Below are 25588 nucleotides of genomic sequence, written 5' to 3' on the forward strand. Positions count from 1 at the left end.
ACCTCATCTCTTTCCTCTGGTCATTTTGTTCAGTATCCTTTCTCCCTTTTGAATGTCATAAATTTATTCCAAATACTATGTAAAAAGTGATTTTGCAGATTGAACACTGCAGAAACAGCTACAACTATCAAGCAGCTGAGGCAACTCCCTCTAAGAAAAGCTACTTTCTTTCGGGCATTTTAGATTGTGCTCCTACTTGTACCTAACCACAGCACAAACATGCCCTGGCAATATCTTCTGCCTTATCCCCGATACTTGACTTAATCTGATTCCCAGCCGAGGAATGGGGCAGTCTTGGATCATCCTTAGTTCCATCATCCATAATATGATCCCCTTATTTGGACATTTCTGAAGAATAGTCTCAAAGTACTGTATGTAGAAACTCCTATATTCTGTCACCCATTACTTTGGAGAGAAGTTGGGTGACTGGCAGTGACTGGGAACTGAGGCAATAGATTAACAATGAGGCTAGCATAGTTTATGCTGGTTTCGGTTTCTGCTGCTGCAACATGCAATCTGTTTGTTTGTCTACTAAGTCTAAGGGATGGATCTACACAAGGCAATAACTGAAGATAAAGCAGTGACACTGCTGTTATGGGACCACTAAGCCCAGCCCCCAAAATATAACCAAATAATGAGAAGTAGCTGCATTCCAGTTTATTGAAACTACAGTTCATTGCATATAGCAAATTATGCTACAGTAACAAACAAACAAACCTGGAAAATTATATTCCCATTTATTACTGAGCTGTGTGGATTGGACCAAGGGTTCATAGTATTCATGAGAATGTTAAACTCTTATGATTTTCTGCATTTGTTCAATGCTTTACAGTATCTACAGTACATTGTTTCGGCAGTGTTACAGCAAGATTTTGAAACTAAACTACAGTTTTTGATAAGAGATTTAATTTTTTTTAAATTTATTTTTATTAGAATTTTTGAATATAATAAAAGTATAAAAAATTAAAGGAAAACTAAGAAAAAAAGTAAAAAAAAGAAGTGGAAGAAAAAGAAATATAGACTTATGACTTCCTCCCTTCTTTCTATCGAGTAGTTGCTGCCTTACTCTTTCCCCTCCCTCTTTAACCCTTTTTAATCCCCTAATCCATAAATCATCAATTCAACCATTTCTTCTTTTAATAAAAAGTCCATATAAGGTTTCCAGTCTTTCAAAAAAAATCTTTATCATTTTTTCTCTGACCAGATAAGAGCTTAATTTTAGATCTACACCAGTTTTTGGAAATAAAACTTTGTTCTGCATATAAATATCCTTTCCTGTAGAAATAAAGTATTTTTTGAAAAAAATAATGGTTCTGAGAACAAAACCCCTCGACCAGTGGCAGGACTCTGAATCTCACTGTATTTTCGAGCATCTTGTGGTCTACAATTTCATATAGCACTCAAACCCCCACCCACCCCACTTTTCCCATTGATAATTCCCATTATATGACAGACAAGAGAGCTCCTACATCTCTCATACATAAGAGAGGAAGGAGAGAATGAGTTTGGGAGGTGAGAGGCACCTCATACAGCATAAGCAGTGCAAGTGCAACGTGATGGTGTCTGAAGCACCAACAGTACTTTGGCCAGAAATCTGTTCAGTTGTGGCTGATTTTCTATTTATGCTGTGTTCTTGTAGTAATTTGTTATGATGGACTTCTATTCAAGGTCAGAACAGTACACACATGGCATTTTTGCAATATTAATTTATTTTCAAATAAGTAAGGAATAGAAAGGGACCAGCAGTACAGCATTTGCTGCAGAGAGTAGATCTACAGGTTCAAATTAGATTCCCAGACAGGGTACAATCATTGCTGACAAATATTGCTTAGATCTCTCCTTTCTCTGTTTCTCCAAAAGCTTGAAGTGAGGATCAGGGTATTGGGGAAGAAGAAACCTCTTCCAAATGACTCTCAGGTTGAAAGGGAGAGCTTTATATATCCTAGATACTATCTCTTATTGAGGAAACATTAACTACTCAGAGTAAGCCATTATTGTTAACTTCCCTATGACCAATGAAATAAAGTAACAAAATCATAATTATTAATAGTTATAACAACAATAATAATGTGCATGCACCTGTTTTCTGAGTGGTGAATAATAAGTTTCAGTGTTTATCCTGGATTGGATTTATTATAATAAAGCCACTGGAGATTTACACAATTTTGTGATGCTTGCATTTATCAATTCATATAAAAGTTTAAAAAGTTGGCAAAATGCCACATTAATACCAAAAGAAAGTACCACCTCTTTCGGAGGGGAGATGGGCGATGATAAAAAATAGATAGATAGATAGATAGATAGATAGATAGACAGACAGACAGACAGACAGACAGACAGACAGACAGAGTACTGCATTATTTTCTATTTAACTTCCTCATTTGTTACCTGAATTTATCTTAATCTCCTCTCTTTGCCCACAAAACTACAGGATTAGTTCAGCTCCTTGTACCTGGCCAGATGGGGGATAGAAAGATCTGTTTCTGCTTTCCTGCTCCACTCATAAATTAGCCATTGATAGCCATTGAGTTCACATTCAATGAAACGTCCAATGTTTAGTCAAACTTTTTTTCCCCTCAAGCAGTTCCCCTGAGCCTTTACAACCAGTCATAAGATTGTGAAATGGATCCTAAAAATCTTTCAAGGAATTCTGAAAAATACTTTAAAATACTTTAAAAACGTAAGTTTTCTACATAGCCATGGGACAAATGAAGTATGTGGAAAAGGGTTTCTTTTTTTTTAACTGAAGGGGATATAGAACTGGATGACTGAGCAAATAATATTTTATATTGGTTAAAGAATTAATTTGAAAAACAGAATGGCAGTGCAACTGTTCTTGAGGGGAGGAGCCATGGAAAGATTGGCATTATGAAAAATAATTGGTTACCAAAAGATGACATAATATATTTTGAGGAAAGAAAAGACATGGAAGTATTCCTCAAAATTCTGTCCTTTCTTTTCAGGAAACAGATCATGCTGGAAAGACATGCATACAATGTACTTGGATCTGAGCCACTAAACAATCAAAGCAGTATAGTTATGAAATGTGCAATACAGTAAATGGCACACAACTGGGCATGAATTTAATATCACAGTCATTAGAGCCAATGTGTTAATACTTCTCAGAGGAAAAAAGGCATACAGATGAGTCTTGTTAGCTTCCAGGTACAAACATTTACTGACAGTTTCAGAGGGGGAGAAAAAGAGGAGGAAAGAGAGCTAGGCATAATAATTGGTTTTGCCTCTTAACATGAGATCTAGGAAGCAAATATTGTGACTTGATTACTAATAAACCTAGTTTTGTTCTTCATAAGGAGCTTGTTTCAGTAGCCTCACCCCCAAGAACACTGCATATGAAACTTTTGAGTTTTCCCTTTCAGAGATCTGACCTAGAAAAAAAAGGTCCTCAATCTGTGAACAGAGCAGTTTTTTGCCCCACCATTGAAATAATTAATGATGAAATATTCTAGACAGTCCATAACAATAGCTCATTAGAAGCTGGTTTAAATCTGTCTAGGCATACAGAAAATGTAAATCTCAAAAGCTCTTGCTGATTTGAGGTACCAAAAATACTCAACTGGTATTTCTGGTGAACCCAGATGATTAAAATGAGTCTATTGGTGAACTAGTTTTGTCCTTCTCCCGTATTCTGTGAATTGTCATTTTCTGAAAATTAGAGTCATCAAAATATCTTCGGCTCACTTCAGGTAATATTTTTAATAGCAAAGACAGTGTTTAAAACACTGAGCTGCCTGAGTAAATCTTGCTATAAGACAAGAGAGTATAAATTACAGGCAATACATCATAGAATATGGTGATATAATCAAAGCAGCTTGAAATACTGCTGAAAATTATCCTTGACAAATCTGTATATAAATATCAGTTAACATCATAGTGTAAGGCCACATATCTGTAGGTGAAACAAGCTCTACTTGACTCTCTTGAGATCATGGAAGTGCAAGTGCATGCTGGAATCCATTTCAAGGGGGGGATAATGGCATTTCCAAAGGGAAGTAGCAGTTAGTTTGTTCTCAGAAGACACGATAGCCAGCAGTTTCTATTTTATAAAGAGAGAACAAAGTCTGCAGTACTCAAATAATTTATCACCATTAGTTAATGGTATGTTTCAAAGTGAGTGCTTTGAGAATTGCAACTGAAGTATTTCAAAGGGCATGGAAGCACACTGATTAAAAGAACAGCCCTGATTTACTGCAAAGTAAAATGGGATTTTGTTCATTTCAGTGGTAAGAAGTCCCTTTTGTTTCAGAAGAATCAACACCCAGGACAGAGCATGTGAAAAACTTTTCTGAAGTTTCAGCTCATCTCAATAGTTTGACTGAAGGTCTTACCAAAATGAACCATGAAGTGATAGACAACGGAAAGGAAGACATTGTGATGAATACGATCAGGCCTCTTAGTTTTTATTTTTTGTACATAATAGCATCTGCAGGACTCTCCAGATTTTCCCTGCACCATTTTTCTACTTAAAATTATCTGGCATCACCTTCCAAGGGTATACAGAGTACAGGAATGTAGTGGGACTTGCAGTCACGCAATTGAATTGATAATGGACATTTTATCCCTTAACATACACAAATACATATACGAAGTCTGATTGTGAAGAAGCATCTGCTCTTCTCTACTTCCATATCAAGAATCCCATTGCTGAGAAGACTTATACACAAGCATAGATAAATAATTAAACAGAGTTATATAAATATATCTTTACCAGTCTTCCTTATTTTGGTAGCCTTGTTTGGTCAGAATATCGTTCCTAGCTTCTGTAGTATGACGAAACTAGCTGATTGGGAGGATGCGAATTGTAGTCCAACAGCTTTGAAGAGGGTCTCCTTGGGGAACACTATTGTAGGTGTGTACCCCACACCCAGCAAATGTACTGTCTCATTCTATTTTGATGCCCACTTGCCCACCCAAAACAAGCTTGTGCAAGCTTGAGGTAAGTTCCACAGAGGTGATTTTCAGGTAAGTGTGCAACTTTTAGGGTATTTTATTAGAAAATTTAGCAGCACAGCCACAGCATCCTCTTGTCCTAACCTGAAAACTGCCGGCTATGGTCTGAGGCGCCAGAACAGCAAACAGTTCCCTAAGTGGCCATTTTTCTCCGGACAATACACAAGAGCACGCAAGTTATTTTAAGTTTTTCTAGGCTTTCCTTGTCAGCCTACTGGTAAGGCCCGCCCCACGTGGCAAAAAGGTTTATTTTGCTCTGAGGCCAACATCTTTCGACAGCTCTTCCGAAGGCTGCCTTTCTCTCTGCCCAGAAGCAGAGGTGCGTGTCGGGACACTAGCAGGACCCGCAAGGCGCCTTAGTTCCGCCAAGCATCCGAAACAAGAACCCAGCAAGCTCCAGCGGGGCCGCTGCTATTGCGCCCGTCCAGCGGCCCCTCGAGGAGAGCTGCCGCTGGCCAGCTCGGCTGGCAAAGGGGAGTGAGCGGAGGAGGACTTGAGGCGGCGTGGAGGGGCAGAGATGCCTGCTGCAGTCATTCTGCTGCCGTTTGCCCCGGTCCGGGGAGGAGAGTAAGAGACAGAAAGGCGCTGCTCTGGCGGAGGGATACGCCGCTCCCTATAAAAAAGGCTCCGCGCAGCCTCACACCTACAGCATTTCTGGCAAAGGGAGGTGGAAGTGAGGCTGTTCGCTGCCGACTGCCTTTTGCACCTTCGCCAGGGCACAGACAGCCAACGCCGCCAGCCGCAATGGTAGGTAGCTTGGCTCTACCGCGTGAGGGATTTTGTTGTTGCTCAGGTTTTGTTTTAAAGCACGGACGAGAAGCTTCTGGATTTTTCGCTTGACTTTCTACAAGCTGCTGTTGGATCTTTCGACTCTTGGCGGGAACCGAACTGGAACGCGGTTGCGTTTTGCTCCTACGACCTGCCAGCTTCGAGGGCGGCAGCTTGGACTGCGCTCTAGGAGCGGGCATAGGAGCGGGCCCGGTAACGTGGGGTCTGCTGGAGGGCGTGTGTGCTTTTTGCACGGACGGTGGGAATGGGGTACCTGAATGGGGTGAAGCGTTTAGTCCTCGGCAGTTGTCCTTTTGCTTATAGTTTTAACTTCGGCCGTGGAGGAGAGCGAGAGATTGCGGGCGAAGTTCAAGCGGCCCTGAAACTCGCCGTCCCGCGGGTCTCTTTACTTGCTTTTCAGTATCTCGCTTCCTCCCTGGAGCAGCCGGCTGGGCTCTTGTGTGCGGAGAAGCTCGCGACCGCTTGCCGGAACTGGCGCTCTTCTCGGCGCTTGCTTGCAGGAGTGCAAGCCGGTTTCCTCCCAGTTAGCGCCCGAGGCTGGGTGGGGATGCTTAAGAGTTCAGAGATCGCTTGGTCGGAAAAGTGGCGTATCTGCTATTCTCGGGCAGGGGGCGATATTGCGTGGAGAACCGAGTGAATATTTGCTTGGCACCGCGGCGGTCGCAGCTCCTGTTTTGTTTTTATTTGCAAGGGCTTTGAGGCAATGATGGAGACGGGATGACAGTTGCGCGGGAGGTGCGCCCTGGTTCTCGTCTCGACATCCCACGTCATGGGGGCGAGGTAGTAACTGTGGCCGCGCCTTGCCTGTGATTAGAGCCTTCTCAAGGTGCTGTGTGCGCTTCTCCAGAACAGATTTCCTGTGCTATAGCTGGGGAGCGGCCCTTCCTCCCCCTCCAGAAGACGATAGGGCTAAAATTAAGTCTAGATGCTCAGTAAAAGAATAAATCCAGGGTACCTCCTGTAGGAATGAGTAGAGGTCTGAAAACAGGGATCTGGCCTTCTGTGGGCACAAGACCATATTAAAGTGAATTTATCTTGTACTTTGGCGGGTGCCATTTGGATTATTTAGCTGGATATGAATTCAGGAAGTGGTGGGTTTTGTTATCTGGAAGCAGCTTTCCCCTGCCCTGTGCCTTCCAGATGCGCTACTGCTTTCCTTGGCTCTGCTGGCTGGGGTTGATGGGGAATGCACAGAAGCACACCTCTGGAAGGCTCCGGATTAGAACCATATGGGATCTCAACATATGGTATTGCTATGGCTGCAGATGGAGCAGAGTTCTGGCCTGTGAAAATGCAATGTAAAGATCCATGATTTTGAGTTTATTGGAAATAGTGCTGTTGGTGATTTCATGTGCTTTTTTTGCCTTGTGGAGATAAAGTGAGGAAAGTAGATGACCAGGCTTGCTGAAGGAGGTGGCAGTTCAGGGTTGGGAGGATGGCAGGGGAAGGATGATGGAAACAGTCAGTATCTACACCAGCTGCACTGCGTAGGGAGAGGGGGAGGGAGAACCTCTGCGACTATTGCGCTGCTTCTCCCCCCACAAAAAAAATTCTCCAAACCCCTCAAATGCAGCAAGCTTTAAAAAATTTTTTTTGAAGGCTGCATTACGTCATGTCGTCTCCTCTTCTTCCTCTTGAGCCTCCACCCTATTAATCCCAAGAGGGTGGGAGGCTAGGAGAGGGTAAAAACCCATGCTGTTTTCAGTAGCAACTGGAAATTATTTCCTAGAAGCCCTGAACAAAAATCTTCTTAAAAATTCACTTACTGTTTGTGTGTGTGTGGGGGTGGGTGGGCTTATTTCAGTATTTTTTGGAATGGGGAGTAGTGGGGTAGGACCTGTTTACAAGGCAGTATCTCGGTCTACTAAAATTGACACAATAGCTGTCTGGGGTACCAAAAGGAATGGATCACAACTGGGCTGTTGAGACAAGGTTACATCTTGTGCAGCAGGATGTCAAGGGAAGCCTTTTCAACCAGCCTTTTCCATTGTGGAGCCCTCCAAATGTGTTGGACACACGTTGTGATCTGACCCACTTGGAAGTCATTCGATTAGGGAAAGCTGCTTCGTACCAGTGCACTGTAGAAATTGATGCCTCATGTTTCATTTTCTCTTTTTGTGCAGCTGGATTTTACCTTGGTCAGGCATTGCTTTTATCCCCCAAGAGCATTTATTTGATGATCTTTAGCCTTCATTCAAGATTTTATTTTAGGTAGAAGTGCTGCAATATTGTGAAATGTATGATATATGGAGAAGAGAAGGGTTGAAATGTCAGCTTTCATTTCCCATATTAGAAAGGAAAAGCCCAGGTGCTATCATGGCCCATACCAGGTGGGTCTCCTTTCCCTTTTGCCTGCTGGGAGGGGTTACATCATCAGATCTGACACCACCCCCCATTTTATAATCTGTATGGGCGGGGTGGCTGCTTTTGCATGATGTTAACTACTTTCATCAGGTAGCCATAGTAAAGCATATTTGTTCTTGCTGCCTAAACTATCAAGCTAGATGCTACATATTTATATGAAAAATGTAAAAGATTGAAACTTGAATTGTATAAAACCTGGATTCTTATCCTTCAGATCATAGGCAGAGGGTTTCATATACACTAGTTCTTTTGATTTGCATTCTTCATTTTATTGAGGTGTGGTTCAATTTCCTGCTCTGCATTGCTCTGATATGTTATGTAAATCACTATGTCAACTTGCCTCACCGAAAGAAAATCCAACTGGATTCTGGGAAGACTTCAGACAGAGTTGCTCATTAGGTGTGCACAAATCCTGCAACTTTTTTTTTTAATGAGAAGCTTACCTTAAACTTATTTTAAGGATGTCCTTATATCAGTGGTAAGCCACTGCATTGTGAAGTCAGTTATGCTTGCCAGCAGAGGATTTCAAACTGCGGAGGATTTTGACGCATTTGTTGATCTTCAAATTTCATAGAAAACTTCCAGACACATCTTCGGCATCCATGCACCTTGAATATTTAACAAGAAGTCCGTATTTGGATATGACTCTAGCAGTGTCAAGTAGCTATGAAGACAAAGCTTTAAGGAGGACATAATCAGTACTTGGAATAAGAATATAATCTCTCCAAATTCAGCATCTTTAAAAAAAAAAAAAATCTAACTTCATTGGCAGGTTTAAAGACATACTTGTGTCTTTTCCACTACACTATTAAGTAGGTTAAGCTCTTTGCAGTGTCATACAGAGCAGAAGTACCATATTTCCTAGTCTTATATTACATAGTGGGACTATTGATTAGGATAGTACCTAAAGCTTCAAAACAGCGGATTAATTTGTAAAAGTAATAGATTGGCAAGTTCCAATGATTTTCTTGACAAAAAATGAGACTATCAAAAGGTTTGTTTTTTAAATGAAAGTATTTAGCGCTGAATATATCATACCATGGCATGTAGACAGTTCCTGGAGGGAAATCACTTCATGAGTCGACACAGTTAGGTGGCCTGTGTTTTGCAGGCTTGTTCTTGTCAGTCGTTGCTTAGTGCTAGGACCAGCGATCTCATGGCTGTAATGAAACCCTGATGCAAAATGCATTTGGAGGGAGGAGGGTCTGTTTCTTGACCATCAGAGTAATAATTTGTGTTTGCCAGCTTTCTGTCTGGGTACTTCATGTTCTTCCTCCTCCTCTGCCATCTCAGTTCTGTTTGCACCATCCACTAAAGAGAGAGAGAAAAATGAATTATTGTCAATTGCTCTTGGATGTGTTAAGCACTAATATAATATTATGTCATCTTGCCTCTGAGTTGCTGTTGCGTTGCGTGCTTTGACATAGCTACAGGTAAACAGTGTTCTGAAATACTTTTCTATTCTTTACATAGGCCGATCAGCTGACCGAAGAACAGATTGCTGGTGAGTATTCTAACTGGAGGGAGATGGTTTCTGTTGGCCTAGCAACTTATGCTGAATACAAAAATATTGCAGAACATTTTTGGTGGCTGCCATTGCTTGGCTCTTTCTCAAGACTTTACATTCCTGTTGGTGTGGATTGATTTTAAAAAGAGAAGAAAACATCTCTTTAAATTGTTTTTTGTTCAGTAATTTAAATATGTTCCTGAGAGTGTATGTTTATATCCATTTCCACCTAGATAACCGGTTACCATAGGAATTGAAAACTACTGGTTGGTTATGCAACCCACATCCTTTTTTGTATACAGTTATTGCTGTATAAATATAAAGAAGGCAACTATGGAACAGATAAGTTCCTTTGACTTCCTCTGTACATTTGCTTAGGCATCAATCAAGACATGTACTTGAAGGTTAAAGATCTGAGGCTTTCTGATGCACTGGATGGTGGTTATTGGGCAGAACACCATTTCCCCATGAAATTGACAGTTTTTATAAGTTTGTATCAAGGCACGTTTATCTGAGAATAAAAGAGTTCAAAAAGCTAAAAAATGTACAGCCCAAAATTACTAAAGAGGTTGGGATTTTTCAGAGAAAAGATGGCTCATGTCAAATTTGTCTGTAAGGATTTCTTGCACCTAGGTAAGCTCACAGTACAAGACTTTGCAGCACAAGACTTTGGGTGCATTTAGATGAAGTTCCTGACCACTTACACAGAATCACAAACAAGTGCTGTTTTTTTTTACATTCCTTCCCTTCATCTATTACTTCCTTTATCAAATCACAATTTCTGCTTGGTTTGCACAAGATTGTGGCCAAATATACCAAAGGGAAAAACTAGTACAGAATAATTATGGGTCTTTAGACAATTGCATTAGCTAGCGCAAGAGTGGGCTGATAAGTCTTGAGTAGTTGTTCGCTCTTCTTTTTGTGACTTTTCTGTTCTGCTCATCCTCTGAAGCAGAATTATGCAATATTAGTTCTGAGGTGGGAGAGGTGTGGGTGTGTCAATGGCTCCTTTAAAAAGCTGCACATTTCCCTGGGATGAGATGGTTGAATTAAGGAGCAGACAACAGGGCATCCACATGTGCTTATACCTGGTTGCTGTTCCTTAGTGCTTATTTTCTTGGCACAGCTTCTTTAAGGTGCTGCCAACCGGTATAATGAGCATGCCTATGCCAGACCTCAAGCAACTCTCCCATTTTTGGATCTGAATATTGCGTACCTTGCATTCAGAGCTATGTATATATTTGCATTTCTCCTTGTGCATGTTATCCTTACAGTAATGCTGCAGAACAGGTGTAGCATAATGGCTAAGAGTCTGAGATACGACTCAGGAAGCCCCTAGTTCTGTCTTAAGGGGTGTCTCTCTTTTTACATTCTCCCCAATCTTGAAAGTAGTTTTTCCAACTAAATAATGACATTGCACACAAATATATAAATTGTGTGATTTGCATGATGACATCACCCCTCCGCCATTATGTCAGTTGATCATGCCGGATTTGGGGGATGGGAGTTACTCTTCAAGTATATGTGTAGGGCATCAAATTGAGGAAGCTTGATGTATTATTGTTGCGTATTCAGGACTGGATAACATAATTAAGCTGCAGTTTTAGTGTTAAGAGATCCCAGGTGTGAATGAACCCTTAAGAACATCACCTTGTTGAACCAAAGTGTAGTCTATTGTGTGCAGAATTCTTTGCTCATGTTCTGTTGCTGGGATTCTTGCAATCTAGTCTAGGATCCTGTTTTCCACAGTGGAACAGTGTCTTCAGAAAACCTACAAACATGACATGAGTTCTTGTACTTACATTCCATAGCAACTGGTATTGAGAGACTTACGGCATCCAGCACTAGAGCTAATAAATAGCTGTCATGATAGTCTCCATGAATTTGCCTATTCCCCTTAAAAAGTTCTACCATTACATCATATTGTATCTAATTATGTGCTGTGTGAAGTACTTTTATTTAGCTTCACTGGATGACATTATGTTTTAGTGCAGTGAAAGAAGGAGATTTTGTTTTGTTTGTTTATTCTCTATTCCGCCTTTATTATTTTTATAAATAACTCAAGGCGGTGAACATACCTAATACTCCTTCCTCCACCTATTTTCCCCAAACAACAACCGTATGAGGTGGGTTGGGCTGGGAGAGAGTGACTGGCCCAAAGTCACCCAGCTGGCTTTCATGCCTAAGGCGGGACTAGAACTCTGTCTCCTGGTTTCTAGGCCATTGCCTTAACCACTAGACCAAACTGGCTCTCAAGTTGCTACATAACTGCAAATATTATTGTATAAGGTATGATGTAAAGGTTTTAACACATCCATGTCTGCAGTGTCTAAGAGGAAACTCCTATCTTTGACCCTAATATTTATATTCATTTATTTTTTCTTTCAAAAAAGAAAAGCAGAGGGTTTTTTTGAGTTAATGAGGTTGATAATCATTAGGAATGCAATACACTATAAATATAGTTATCTGTCTAAGTATCAGTAATGTCATAGGTGTCTTCATCATGTCTTACTCCCATCAGTCTTCAGGTTTCTTAGGACATGGGACTTTGGATTCTTGTGATATACTGTAGTTTAGGATGAGGAAAGGAGACTGGTTCCATATATACTAAATGCGAGATTTTGAACCCCTTTCCATATTTCATATCAAAAATTACCTCCTGGTGTTATGAAAGTGGATGCCTTTTACACGGTTTGGATTACTATTCATTCTTTGGCTCAGTGCAGTGGTAATTGTAGCCCATAATAACTTTTGGGCCTCAGGATGCCTGCTCCTGTCTAGTTATTCCATACTAACTTTCATCTTGCAACATCTTACCCAATACACTTTGCGTCCATAGGACCACTGCACTTTTACTGATGAGGATGTTACTAAGACACAATTTTATACAGTCCAAATTTGAAAAGCTGTAGACCTATATACTGTTTGTCAGGCGTACATGTCATTTGTGTGTGTACATTTGCAAAAAGATGGAATATGCCCTTAATTTGTTCACTGTGGTATCATTCATTGGACAGATAGCATCACACACAATACTTTCACATTACTTGGTGGTGATGATTTTTTTCTTCCCTGTCCTCAGAGTTCAAGGAAGCCTTCTCTTTATTTGACAAAGATGGTGATGGCACCATCACAACCAAAGAGCTGGGGACTGTCATGAGGTCGCTGGGTCAAAACCCTACAGAAGCAGAGCTGCAAGACATGATTAATGAAGTAGATGCTGATGGTAAGCATATGAAGGGATGAATCAGCTACCATTCTTACATGAACATAATTCTTAAGTGAATTTTGATAAATGTTTAAATCACAGGATATTTATGAATGTTGTCTTGCTGCTAATTACAACTGTGCTTTATATTCCTAATAAAATCTTCTGTAGATTAATGACAGCTATGGATGTCTCTGTGTGAGCGCAATCTAAATTAAAAACAGCACATGAAGATGCACATGAAGATACAGCATATCTGCTAAGAATTTTATTTTTCTGTCCTGAAGCAGGCAAAGCTGCTGTCACTCATTTATTAAGTTTATATGCTGCTTCTGTAGCCTGAGACTAATTCAGGATAAAGCCTTTCCTGCAGATCTTTACAAGCAAACAGGTTTGTAATGGGAGAGGCAGTCTTTAGGTAAGTAGGACCTAAGCCATTTAGGACTTTCATATCAACACTCTAAACTGTGTCCAATAAGCAATTTATAACCAGAGCACATCTTTTGGTACAGACATCACATGATGTCTGTTAGTGACAGTCTGACAGCTGCATTTCGTACCCATTGCAGTTTTGACTTTTCAACAGTAGCTCCTTATAGTGAGTGTTGCAATAAACAAGATGGAATACAACCAAGGCAAACTAGCGCCAGATACAACTACCTCAAGAAGGGTCACAACAAGCACACTAGGCCTAAATGGAACCCAACTTTCAAGGGTATTAACTGCTTCTGTGGAGTTAGATGGTAAAGAGCAGTATCATGGGAAAGTTTTCTCCATATGCTGCTGGCATCCAATTATTGCCCCCAGGAGTTTTTTTATAGATGTTGAGACAAGTTATAACCCTATAGGACATGATAGCCAGCCAGCCAGATGCTGAACAATAATGTCCCAGACAGGGCCCAAGTGGAAGGACCAAAGCTACTGCAAAATGGTGCTCCCAAGATTTAGTCCTACCAGATGGTCAAAAAAGTACCATGGTTAATGGTATCAACACTTTCCCAGAAGTGCAGGAGAAGTAGCACAGCTGCACTCCACCACATCAGATACTGGCGTAGGACTCTCGCCAATGTGATCTGTTCACTTTCACTACCATCTCCCAGCCTCAAGCCTGATTAAAACGTGTCCCAATAATTAGTATAATTCAGTTGTATCTGGAATTGTAAGACCTTCTCAGTTATCTTTCCCAGAAATGGAATAATTGAGTTTGGCCTATAATTGCATAGATTGCCATTGTCGAGGGAAGGTTTATTTTGCGTAGACCACACTTGCCTTCTTTATGCAATGAGGGACACATCCCTCTCAGTGACACATTAATTCTCTTTACCACGGGGTCAGTCTTGACCTGGACAGTTTAATCAGCCAAGAAAGGCAAGAATTAAATTATCAGGTGGTAATCCTCATCTCTCCATACAGATATCCGGCCTCTTTGAACACAAGCCCTAAAGAATCCAAATATTAGGACAAGCTGTTGCTAAGTTTAGTTCCCTATGAGCTGTCCAAGTGCTGGAGCACATCTGATCAACTTTGCCCACCAAGAATAATGCTGGCTCTGCATCTCCAACAGCTTGGTGAATAAGATACCAGCTGTATGAAAAAAGCAATGTTGGCCTCTTATGTGGATGCAGTATTGGCAGAGAAGTAAGCATTTTTAATGCCTCTCCAGCTGCTGCATAACCTTCAAATAGATCTCAATCCCTGTTCAATCTGCTCTGTTCCAAGAGTTGCTCCATTTATCGGCTTCATCGTTCTCACATTCTTGCTGAAACTGGTCTGGTCTTGTGTGAGAGGAAAGAGTAGTCATTATTCAGGCCATCTCTTATGTTTCATAGATTAGTCAGAGCACTAACACAGCAGCTAATAAGTGAAATGGGAAACTCCCTAAATGCATTAGGGTAAATACCCAAATAAATTGGGTGTCTGAATTGGATTGCTTTAACTGAGATTTCCGTCAGCTGCCAGTCTCACTAGGAGGTGGTCTGTCCATGCCAGTGGAGTTACCGGAATTCCCCAACTTCAAATCACCAGCTTCACCCAAGCAGAAAACCACATCTAATGAACAAAATGCCTGGAGTAAACCAATGCCTTGCCAGAGGTCACATCAGCTAGCTCAGGAAGAGAGACTATTGGGTTGCAGGACAGACAATATGCTAATAGTATCCCTATCTCCAAAGGCAGTAGAATGCACTCAGATTTGGCAGACTTTCAAATGGAGCCAGTGAAATAGAAACCTTATGGGCAACAGCTTATCGATCTCCTTACCCTCTAGTTTTACCCTCTGTACTATGGAGTAGCTGGGGGAGAAATGGACGCCCCCTTTTTCAGCCATGTCGTAATAAACACCAAATCTAAATTAAATCCAGGGTTAAATTCTGGGTAAAAGATGTTTTAACAGCAAGTGAATTTGTAGTGCAACTTCCCTTTTGCCACAAAACTTTCTAGATAAAGGGATATAATCTCCTTGGAGTTGAGCTTGATTCCTAGTGATGATAATATCAGAGTGGCTTGCCATTGCATTCTTGGGTGTTTTTCAACATCCCACTCTATAGCCGTGGGATTTCCTGTTGTTACTAATAGCATTGACCCTTCTAGGCATTTTCAAGATCAGCCAAAGTTGGCTACTTCCTGCTACCTGCTGTGAGATAATTGTGTATTGGAGTTATGTATTTTGGGTCAAATTACACATTGCCTTAGCTGCAAAGTCTTCTCATACATTGTCATGGTACCTGCCCTAATCAGGATTGGGACCCTAGCATAGTGAGGAATGGTTGGAGAAACTTAGCACACAGAGAGCTGCCAAAGAAAGGTTATTTGCATTGCTTAAAATCTTTGAATGGCTTGCTGAGAGAGATACTTCATAAAGTAATAGATGGGCCAGAGCAAAAACTAAATTTGAGCTGACTGCATTATATGTAATTAAAGTTGGATGTGACTAATAAGATAATTCTTCACACATTTGTTTAATCATTTCTCCCTCAGTCACACTTTATGTGTTAATTTGATGATAATGTTTGAGTTCTCTGGGTATTGTTCCCTAGAGTGTGAGGGGGTCAAAGATTGCCTCAAAGTTAAAAACATACCATTCCTGGTTTGGCAATTTGTCTTCCTCCCCCCCCCCCCATTTTGCCATACCTATTCAAAGCACAAACTACTCAGGCAGGTTCCAGTATGTTTTTGTCCTTAACAAGAATACTTGTGGAGCAGAGCAAAAGTGGAATCGAAGCCCAGTCATGCTCCTGCATATCCCCTTGTGAAACAAATGAGTTCAATATAAGAGCTTGATGAGTGGTATGAATGTTGTAACAAGACAGCTTGATTAGAGGTGATCCGGATTTCTGAAAGAAGTTTCTACTCTGCAAAGAATATCTCATACGTTCATACAACTATATCATCCTGTCCTGTCAACAAAATTATTTCTGGTATAATAACTTAGTGGAAGGGATACGGAGCGCTACTGTTGTCTTCCAGATAGGGTATAACTCACTCCCATAATCCTCTGCCAGCATGCTGGTTATGAATAATAGGAGTAGTCCAACCATATCTGGAAGGCATCAAGTTTGAGAAAGCTTACAGCTATATATCGTGTGTTGGAGACATGAGAACCAACTATTAATAAAATAGTTGTCTGCTTATACTTGGTTAATTTGTCTTGTCATATATCTAAAAAATACAGAAGAGTGCTTAAGAAAAGCCTTTATTGGGGCCAATTATACTACCCCCCCAAAAAAACACCTTTGAGAATTTTGTAGATCTGTTCCTCAAATTGTGCTGACACTCCACTGACTGTAAGGAATATGCTAAACAAAACATAATGTTGACCTTCTTGACCACTTGCAGTCTAGTCTTCTACCTGTTTCCCAAGATCAGCAATCAGATTTCAGTTCCTTTGAATTTAGTCTGGCATTGAAGGAGAATATCATAGAAAGACTGTGAAGTTAAGTTAGCATTAAAACTAGAGAGAGACTCTGGATTATGTAAAGACCTAGAATTTGAGTTCATAGTTGAGCGGATAGTAGATAAATCTCATTTCTGCCTTTCCCAACCCCTAAAATTTCCACCTGTTGTTTGATCTGGAGAGCACAAATTTGGGATCAGCTATCTGATATGTTCAAAGCAATTCAGGAAGGCAGGAATTAAACCTGATTGATTTTTTCTAAGAAATTGCATCTTCTATATCTAAAACCTTTAGTGGTATAAAGGAGGTCTCCTATGGAAAAAAGGCAGAAACCGAATGAAACAGCCTTTGTCAACTAGCTAGCTAGCTGAAGATGAAGGGGTTTGTATTTAATAAACATAGATTGGAGAAAGTTGCTACTTTTCTGTATGTTACTGCTAAGTCATCTAATCTTAAGGTATAGCTGCTGCATCTTAGGTATCTATTCTAACACCCCTAAGATTTTTATTTATTTTTTATTTATCAGATTTTTATCACCGCCCATCTCCCCCACACGGGGTACTCTGGGCGGTTCACAATAAAAACAATTTAAAATTCAATAAAATCATAAATACTACCAGTAATCAATAAATGTAAAATGCAATGAAATCTAAGACACGGTGGATCTAATTCAACCCATAAGGGGGTAAAACCAGTTCTGGCAGAACTAGGGAACCAACCAGCCCCAAGAATGGCTCTTCCCCTCCCCACTCCAGGCAAGGCAGCAAAACCAGGTCTTCAGCTGTTTTCTGAAGTCCAGGAGGGAGGGGGCTAACCTCACTTCCGGGAGAAGGATGTTCCAAAGGGCAGGAGCTGCTGCAGAGAAGGCCTGCCTCCTGGACCCCACTAGATGGAATTCTCTTACGGACGGGGGCTGTAGCATGACCTCTCTGCATGATCGGGTGGGACAGGTTGATGTAACGGGGTGAGACAGTCCCTTAGGTAACCTGGACCCATGCCATGTAGAGCTTTAAAGATGATTACCTAGGATGTTGAATGATCAGATCAGTGTCCAGTCTTTCAACTAACACTTCTATTCTTTAAAAACTGATAGCATGCATACAAAGCCATATTTTTTGGCTGAGAACCCACATGATTTCTAGTGAATGTTAAATGCAACAAGGAGTATGGATCTAAAATTGATATATCAAAGAGCAGTGGTGTTTGAAAGGGAAAATGGAGTGAGCAATTTTAAGTTATACTGTACATAAATGGCGAAGAACTGTAACAAGCAGATAAATTTGTGTCCCTTGGCAGAATGGATAGTACAATTTTAAGATATGTAAATCTGATAAAAAGGCAGTGAATAACAATGTTAACAGCAGTGAAGCTTAGGTATGTCAAGAAAAGCATAAAAGTAAGTTGAATGCAATAGGAATTGGATATTTAAGTGTTTGATAAAACAAGAGATAGGTCTAGAAAAAATAGGTGAATGAACATACATTGAACACAAAAACTGAGTGAACAATATGAAAGAACTACACTGAGGTAGTTATTTCAAGTAGAAAGAATATATGACAGTCCAATTGCAGAACAAATAGGAATGGATTAACCAAAGAGGAATGGATTGAGAGGAAGAAGACAGAACAAATCGTGGTTTGATAGAGTTGAAAATACATTTGAACATGTTTTTTCTTCCTATTCTTTTTTTGACAGGCAATGGCACCATTGATTTCCCAGAATTCTTGACCATGATGGCTAGAAAAATGAAGGACACAGACAGTGAGGAAGAAATTCGTGAGGCATTCAGAGTTTTTGATAAGGTATGATGTCAAGGTTCACTGTGATGTGTGTGTGTGTTACATAACTTGCTGGTTCTCTGGAACGTTCTTTGCAGCTGAAAGCAGATGTGCTCCTAGTAAAGTCCAGTAAGCCTCACTGTTTTTGAATGTTTGCAGTTCATAATCAGATCCCTAACTGGTTGCTTTATTTGACTTATCTTTCTAACAAAACTATTTGGAAGAGCAGTGTAAGATGAGAACTGTAAAGTGTTTTGAACACAGGTAATTGTTACTCTGCAAATGCATCCTTGAAATCTTGAAAGAAAACCCTTTTACAGTCTACAGTTTAATAGATGCATATCTTAAAAAATATAGCCAGTGAAAACAAGTGCATTGTATAGATGCCTTTAACAGAAAGCCAGAATCGCCCAAGTCATATTGAGTGTGCTTAGTGGCAAACACTCTAGTATATTGCTCTGTAGTGTATAATTGAAATGACTTTGATTAAGGTAGAATTATGTTTACTGCTTGGGGAAACAAATAGTAATGCTTGCCATGCTGGTGTCTGTTTCATTGTATGAGAAGGTCATTTGGATTCTCTGGGAACACTATAGCTGAGTGAAGAATTTAATCCAGGTCTCCCTGATTCAAAGTTGTGCATCTTACAAAGTTGATGTATATATCAGAATCAGAGTTGCCTGTGTTTGGTGAACAAGTCTTTTCTCTTTCTTTGTATTCAAATAAGGTCAAAACTTGAAAAGTCCATTTTTATCTCATCTTCACCTACTAAATGAAGAGTCTGAATAATGTTTTATTTCGGCATGTAAGGTGTAAATTGTACCTTCCAAGAGAATAGATTCTTCATGCATTGGCCTGGATCGGATGTCACCATCTCAGTCCAAATAGCTGGTCATTCCAACCTGAGACCTGCCAGATATGTTGGGTCTGCAAATTCAAAAATTCTTAGGCACTATGGCTTTCTGGGAGCTGCAATTCCAACATTTCTGAGGGTGCTACGTTGAGAAAAGTTGCAATAAATCATGGCTTATTAGACCTTTAGAAAAATTACCCAAATTTCCTGTGAAATCTAAAACAAGGAGTTGTATTTTAACAGCTCCTTTGAAAGAAGCATTCTGAACCAACCCAATAACTTAAAATTCAATCTTAATTGATTTTTCAGCACATAGATCTCTGGATCAATTGGTACTGTTAGGATGCTCATATGGTACATGTTTCTTTTTTTTAAAATGTTTCTGTTCATGTTTTTTCCGTGGGAGGGAATATCTTGCTGCTCTCTAGGGGACTTCAAAGTCATTGGAGGTAATCTAGTCATCCAGATAAGCTGTAGGTGGAGTTAGAGAAACGTCCCACCGTATTAAGAAGTAAGACACGTGTTTCCATTCTGATAATTTGTTTTTGATGATGGTATACTCAACAACTTCATTGGCATTTTTGAAGTAATTCTATATTGGAGACTCTCTTTGCAGTATAAGAAAAAAAGCAATAGCACTGGGACATTAATTCTAAGGCTAATTACAAAGCTTTCATCAAGATGGCAAAAAAGAAAAAATAGTTTGAGGACTTGCATTTGAATTAAACTTTGGTTCTTCTGCTGTTTACTACATTTGCCTAACACTGACATTTTATATAATCCTAAAAGATTATTGTTCTTCTGGTAATCCTGCACTTCTAAGAGATTTGGAATACATGCTTTGCACAGTTCCATAAGATTACCTCAATATAATTAAATTCTGGATAATATGCATAGGATAAAGTTAATACATTGCCAACAACATAGTATAGAAAGCAGCCTTATTCCAAGTTTAGCTCAGAATTAGCTATTGCTACAGCACCTTTCTAAGAGATAACTTGTTCCTATTAGCTGACCTGACCCTCTGGGCTGGAGGTGTCAGAGACTGAACCTACAAACTTCTGTAACCAAAACATGTACTTGGTTGACAGGCAAATACTGTCCTGTTATCCCTGCAGGATCTTTCATTTCCAGAGAATCTGCCAGATTTGGTTGTCTTGTAGAAAATTTCTTCTGGAACTTTATATTCCTCTCAATTTGTTGCTATTTGTTTTTTTTTCCCCCCAGGATGGCAATGGTTATATCAGTGCAGCAGAACTACGTCATGTTATGACAAACTTAGGAGAAAAGCTAACAGATGAAGAAGTAGATGAAATGATCAGAGAAGCAGATATTGACGGAGATGGACAAGTCAACTATGAAGGTATAGTGTGGATTCCTGTAACTATAGCATTTTGAAAGAACAGAAATCAAAGTGGGGCATTAGAAGTTGTGGATTGATCATCTTGTACATCTTAGAATAGCTGGGTAGGGGATTTCTAAATTACAAGTTGTTTATGTTGTTTCATTTCTAAAATGGCCAAAAATGTGTTTCTTTGTTTCTTTCAGAATTCGTACAGATGATGACTGCAAAATGAAGAGACCTCCTTTCACCTTTTTTCCTCTAGAAAAATCAAATTGAATCTTTTACTTACCTCTTGCAAAAAAATGTTCATTTATTCATTCTGTTTCTGTATAGCAAAACTGAATGCTGAAATACCTTTTGTCCACAAACTGCATGTAATGGTTGGTGGTCCTGTTCCCAAAAGATCAAGTTAGCCATCAGTTTTTCCAATATAAATAATTGTACTGCCTTTTAAAAATAAGAAAGCACTTAGTGAACTCCTCAAAAAGTTCCATTTGCTAATAACTATTACTCTGTTTGGGCTGGCCAGTTTTTCATGCATGCAGCTTGACAATTGAGCACAGTCAGACATTTGTATTAAAACAGTTTTAAAAAGGAGAAAATTCTTCAAGGGAAAAAAGCCTAATCGCTCTTTTGTCCAAAAGTAGATTCTGGCTGAATCTGTAATCATAAAATTGTCATAGCTGGTTACTTTCAAATTGTTTTATACCTCAAGTGGTATGTAGCAAAGTGGCTGAGGACTGGAAAAAGTTTAGAGGCAATCCCCACCCCCATCCCCACCCAAGGTGGAGAAGGCTCACCAATATGTAGCTGTAGTTTGTTTCCAAAAGAAAATAGGTGGCATTTCTGTGTTACTACATTGATTTTAAAATTGTCTGCATTGCACTATTGAGGAACGGATGTTGGGCCATTACCGTTCTCAAAAATTTTAACAAAATCTTCACCAAAGGGCAGGAGCACCTTTGGGTACAAGCTCCTTCTCTCTCTCTCTCTCTCTCCCTCTCTTCCTCTCTCCCCCCCTCTCTCTCCCTCTCTCTCTCTCTCTCTCTCTCTCGCATTTTTAAAATTTACTGTACCAAGACTTGGAGCTGGCAGAGGAGCCGGTGGACTTCAGCACAACTATCAACATCAATGTTCAAGATAGTACAGTTATGTCCATTCCAAGTTGTAAATGCTAGTCTTTTTTCCAATAAAAGACCATTAACTTAAAGGTGGTGTTACATGCTTTGTAAAAGCCGAAAAGATTTATCTCTATACAATTTGAGAGACTAAACCAAAAAGAAAAAAAAAAAGTAAGGCGGCAGTACGAAAGGAAAATGTGTTCTGTGAATGACTTGCTGCTAAATTATAATGCACATGTATGCAATAACTTAACCTGTTTAATGTTTCTTCAAGATGGCAAGAACTGACCTCTTGTAACCCAAGACCTTTGCTATAAATAAATGAACTTGTGCTTGCCTTTCATCTTTATGACAATCTTAATTCACTGGCTTGTTTGATTCTGACTCATCTGGAGTCTGCAGGGAAGTGGCATCATTTTTTTACTCCTGGTTTATGGTAGCTGTAATGCTAGAATTGACAGTTAACAGGAAGGGGCACTTAAACATTCACTAGCCGCTAGTCTGGCGTGGAGATGCATATTGGCAAGATAGTTTGCTTTATTAAAAGGTGAGAAATTTAGCAAGGTGACTAAGTGAGGGTCCAACGAAAGAGTCCTAGAATTAAGCATATATTCAAATGGAAGAGTTTTAAGCATTCAGGCCATACATTGCTCTATAATGCAGAGTCCTAAACATATTTTCTTCAACAGGCCATAGTGGCTTGGTTCATGGACAGGTAACTTTACAGACTACAATGATGGTTTCAAATTCTGTAACTAAGCCTTGTTCAAAGAGTTAACTATGTCACACACCAAAGTAGAGGATAGGGAATGTGAGGGTTTTGGAGCTTGTTTGCTAAAATTTCTTTAGTGCATAGATTAGCAATCTGATGGCCTCCAGAGATTTTGGACTCCAGCTCCCAATAACACCAACCAGGATGGTCAATGGCAAAGAATTACGGGTCTTGTCCAAAATATGGAAGGCAGAATGTTGTCTATCTGAAGCAAAATGTGAGCAAGGGCTATGTATGGAACTATGAAACCATTTGGATTAGGAGTGAGAAGAATCTTTAAGAAGTCTTAACATTTTGCTTTGAAAATTCTGTGACAGGTTTCTAAAGTATTTAAAAGGAAGTCCATACTTGTCAAACTCTTAGTTGGGAATTCCGTGCCATAATTTGATCAGACAACCCAAAGAAATGGGATCAAATGACAAAAGGTAGCGGACAAGTATCTGAAAGCTTGCATGCTTGCAAATGAGCATTCTGCTACAATTTTCCTGCATCCATGGATTTTTACAGAAGGTCTAGATAGCATCATGATTTAATCAAGCCATATTTTCCATGCTGCTGCATTTGCCCTTTTAAAAAATTACAAAAGCATCAAAGGAACAAAATCCAACAGAAGTACAATTTTTTCAGCTAATCAGAAGAGGAAAATATACCACTGAAACACAAAGGGTTTACCTCTAGGAAGACAGATTAGTGGGCTTGTTCTTTATTGTCAGACTGGAGATGAACCTGAACAGAAAAAATAAGGGAGCAAATTTTCTTAATTATAAAACTAGAATCACAGCTCCAATGTAGCCATATTTATTGGGCCCCAATTCCCTTTCCCCTATAAGTATGGAGGTAAAAACTGAGCTTGGTTCCTAGAGATTCCTTGGAGATAACCATGTAGTTTTCTTGGCAAAATTAGGGAAGTCATTTCCTATTGCCACCTTTTGAGATGTTTTTCAACTTCTCAGTCTAGCCAAGAGGCATGGTATTCCTTAGTGGTACTTCCCTAGGCCCAACCCTGTGTAGCTTCTAGCTCAGCAACGTCAACCAAGCACTGCCACATTGCAATGCTCTTTAAAGATAATACAGGGACAATATGACACAAGTATGTGTTTCAAAAGGTCATGAAAATGAGAGCTGATAACTGAAGATGCAGCCCGCTTAGCTATATCAGACTCATTTGTGTAAATAGGACATGGTGGTTGGGTTTCCGTATCTTCCAAAATGGCAATTTACTTAATACTGTTTGGTGGATAAATGATATTTTGTTGGATTTACATACCACATTAAATCAGGATAATACTTTTTTTGGCTTGGTGATTACAGTATATCTTCTTTGAGGGCCACAGAGGGCCTGACAATGGGGGTTGCAATTCTCTGCAAGATTTAAGGTGCCCATTCCCTCTCAGATCTCAAAAAATGCAATATTGATCTGAAGCCTCAGCCCCCCTCACTTGGGGAACTTCTGGGGAGACTCTTGGTGTTGCAACCCTGCCCCTAACCATAACCCTAACCATTTAGTCCTCTCCTTTGTAAAAACATGTAAGGGATCTACAACTTCTTTTGGGGCTAAATGCAGCTACATTTGTGTGTTTTCATCCCTACCTTACATTAGATGTGCATTTTTAAAAACAAGGTACTGAAGTACAGCAATTCACCTCTAGTTTACGCACGGTGATGATGTCAAACTGACACAGTTTCCAGACAAATAACAATGGCATAGCAACCAGCAGAGCAGGATCTCAGAGTCAAAGAAATGCACTGTAGTTAGTTTCTGCTTGCTGCATTTTTGGTCTGCTTTTGTTCTTCAGCGAGATGTTCTCTCCATATTTCCAGTGATTTTGAGATAATTAAATTGCAAATCTCTCCTAGTCCTGCCACCCATGCACACTTGGCAGGAAAACATTCAGAACATTCCATTCCAGGAGGATTAGCAAAATAACAAGACTGGTGTTACGGGAGACAGTGACAGACCCTTCTAATAACATTCCAATTGACATTTTAAAACAAGAATACAGGTGTCCCTGGGGGAAGAGCCGAGTGGGAATACTCGCAAAAGCTTCAGAACAGTGGCCATTATGAATGACTTGACAGAAAACAACAGACAGGGAGAAACTGCCCACTTCCATCAGAGCTGTCCGCTATGCTACAAAACTTTAAGAGTTTGTTTTCCTTTCCCTTATCCTTTTATCTTTCCATACTATGTCTTTTTTAGATTGTAATCCTGCCTAGTTTTACAATTTTGGACTGGGACTGAAGATTCCAAATTCTGCACAATATTCTGGTGGCCAAGTCCCAGCACCTTAAAGTAATGTTGGTCTTTTTGGACCTGATAGCAGTATTTGACAAACTCCCCAGTATCTGTCTGCCTTTATTTCTCCCTACAATCCTGTTAATTCTTTATGTTAGTCTAGGCAGGGCCTTCTTTGCTCTCCCTCCATGGAAATTTGATGGCTTCAAAAGGGTTTCCAATGCCTTTTTATTTGGAGAGCAGGTCTGGTTGTTGCATCCTACTCCTATTTAGCTGACAGCTCCAGGTTAGAGTAGGGGTTAGGGTCCATTATTATGGACACTTGGTCCTTGGGCATTGATTTTTATTGGTGTGTTAGTTGTTTTAGTATTGTATACTGGGTTTTGAGTTGATTTTATTGGATTGATTTGTAATAATGAAAATAACAATTTATTGAACTTGAATGACACCTGACTCACAATGTCTCTGGGTGGCTCATAACAATAATAAAAAAAGAAATTATAATCAAATCAATAAAACATACAAAGATAAAGATGAAAGATGACAAGCTTGATGAGACGAGGGGTCTCACTCTCCCTCACCAAAGGCCTGGGTGAAAAGCCAGGTCTTCACAGCTCTTCTAAACAACAGCAGAGTGGGGGCATCCAGAGGTCAAGGGGAACCATGTTCCAGAGGGCAGAGATTGCTACAGAGAAAGTGTGTTTCTGGGGTCCCAATAGATGACATCATTTAATTGAAGGAACCTGGAGTGC

At 39.9% G+C, this 25588-nt stretch overlaps 1 protein-coding gene across 1 annotated transcript; it reads left to right on the forward strand.

The window, feature by feature from the left end:
- The first annotated feature begins 5391 nt into the window (after positions 1-5391).
- Positions 5392-22171, forward strand: CALM1 (calmodulin 1). The gene is made up of 6 exons (XM_063290219.1): positions 5392-5718; positions 9598-9628; positions 12714-12857; positions 18427-18533; positions 20590-20725; positions 20911-22171. Exons 1-6 carry the CDS (start codon positions 5716-5718, stop codon positions 20937-20939), a joined length of 450 nt encoding a protein of 149 aa, XP_063146289.1. The 5' UTR covers positions 5392-5715; the 3' UTR covers positions 20940-22171.
- The last annotated feature ends 3417 nt before the right edge of the window (positions 22172-25588 follow it).

Source organism: Candoia aspera, chromosome 1 (genome assembly GCF_035149785.1).
Source record: "Candoia aspera isolate rCanAsp1 chromosome 1, rCanAsp1.hap2, whole genome shotgun sequence".
NCBI lineage: Eukaryota > Metazoa > Chordata > Lepidosauria > Squamata > Boidae > Candoia > Candoia aspera.

Bases quoted from the DNA above. Each gene is read 5' to 3' on its own strand.
- CALM1 (XM_063290219.1), top strand. The intron at 9,629-12,713 runs GTGAGTATTCTA...CCCTGTCCTCAG, and splicing joins GACCGAAGAACAGATTGCTG to AGTTCAAGGAAGCCTTCTCT. The intron at 18,534-20,589 runs GTATGATGTCAA...TTTTCCCCCCAG, and splicing joins CATTCAGAGTTTTTGATAAG to GATGGCAATGGTTATATCAG.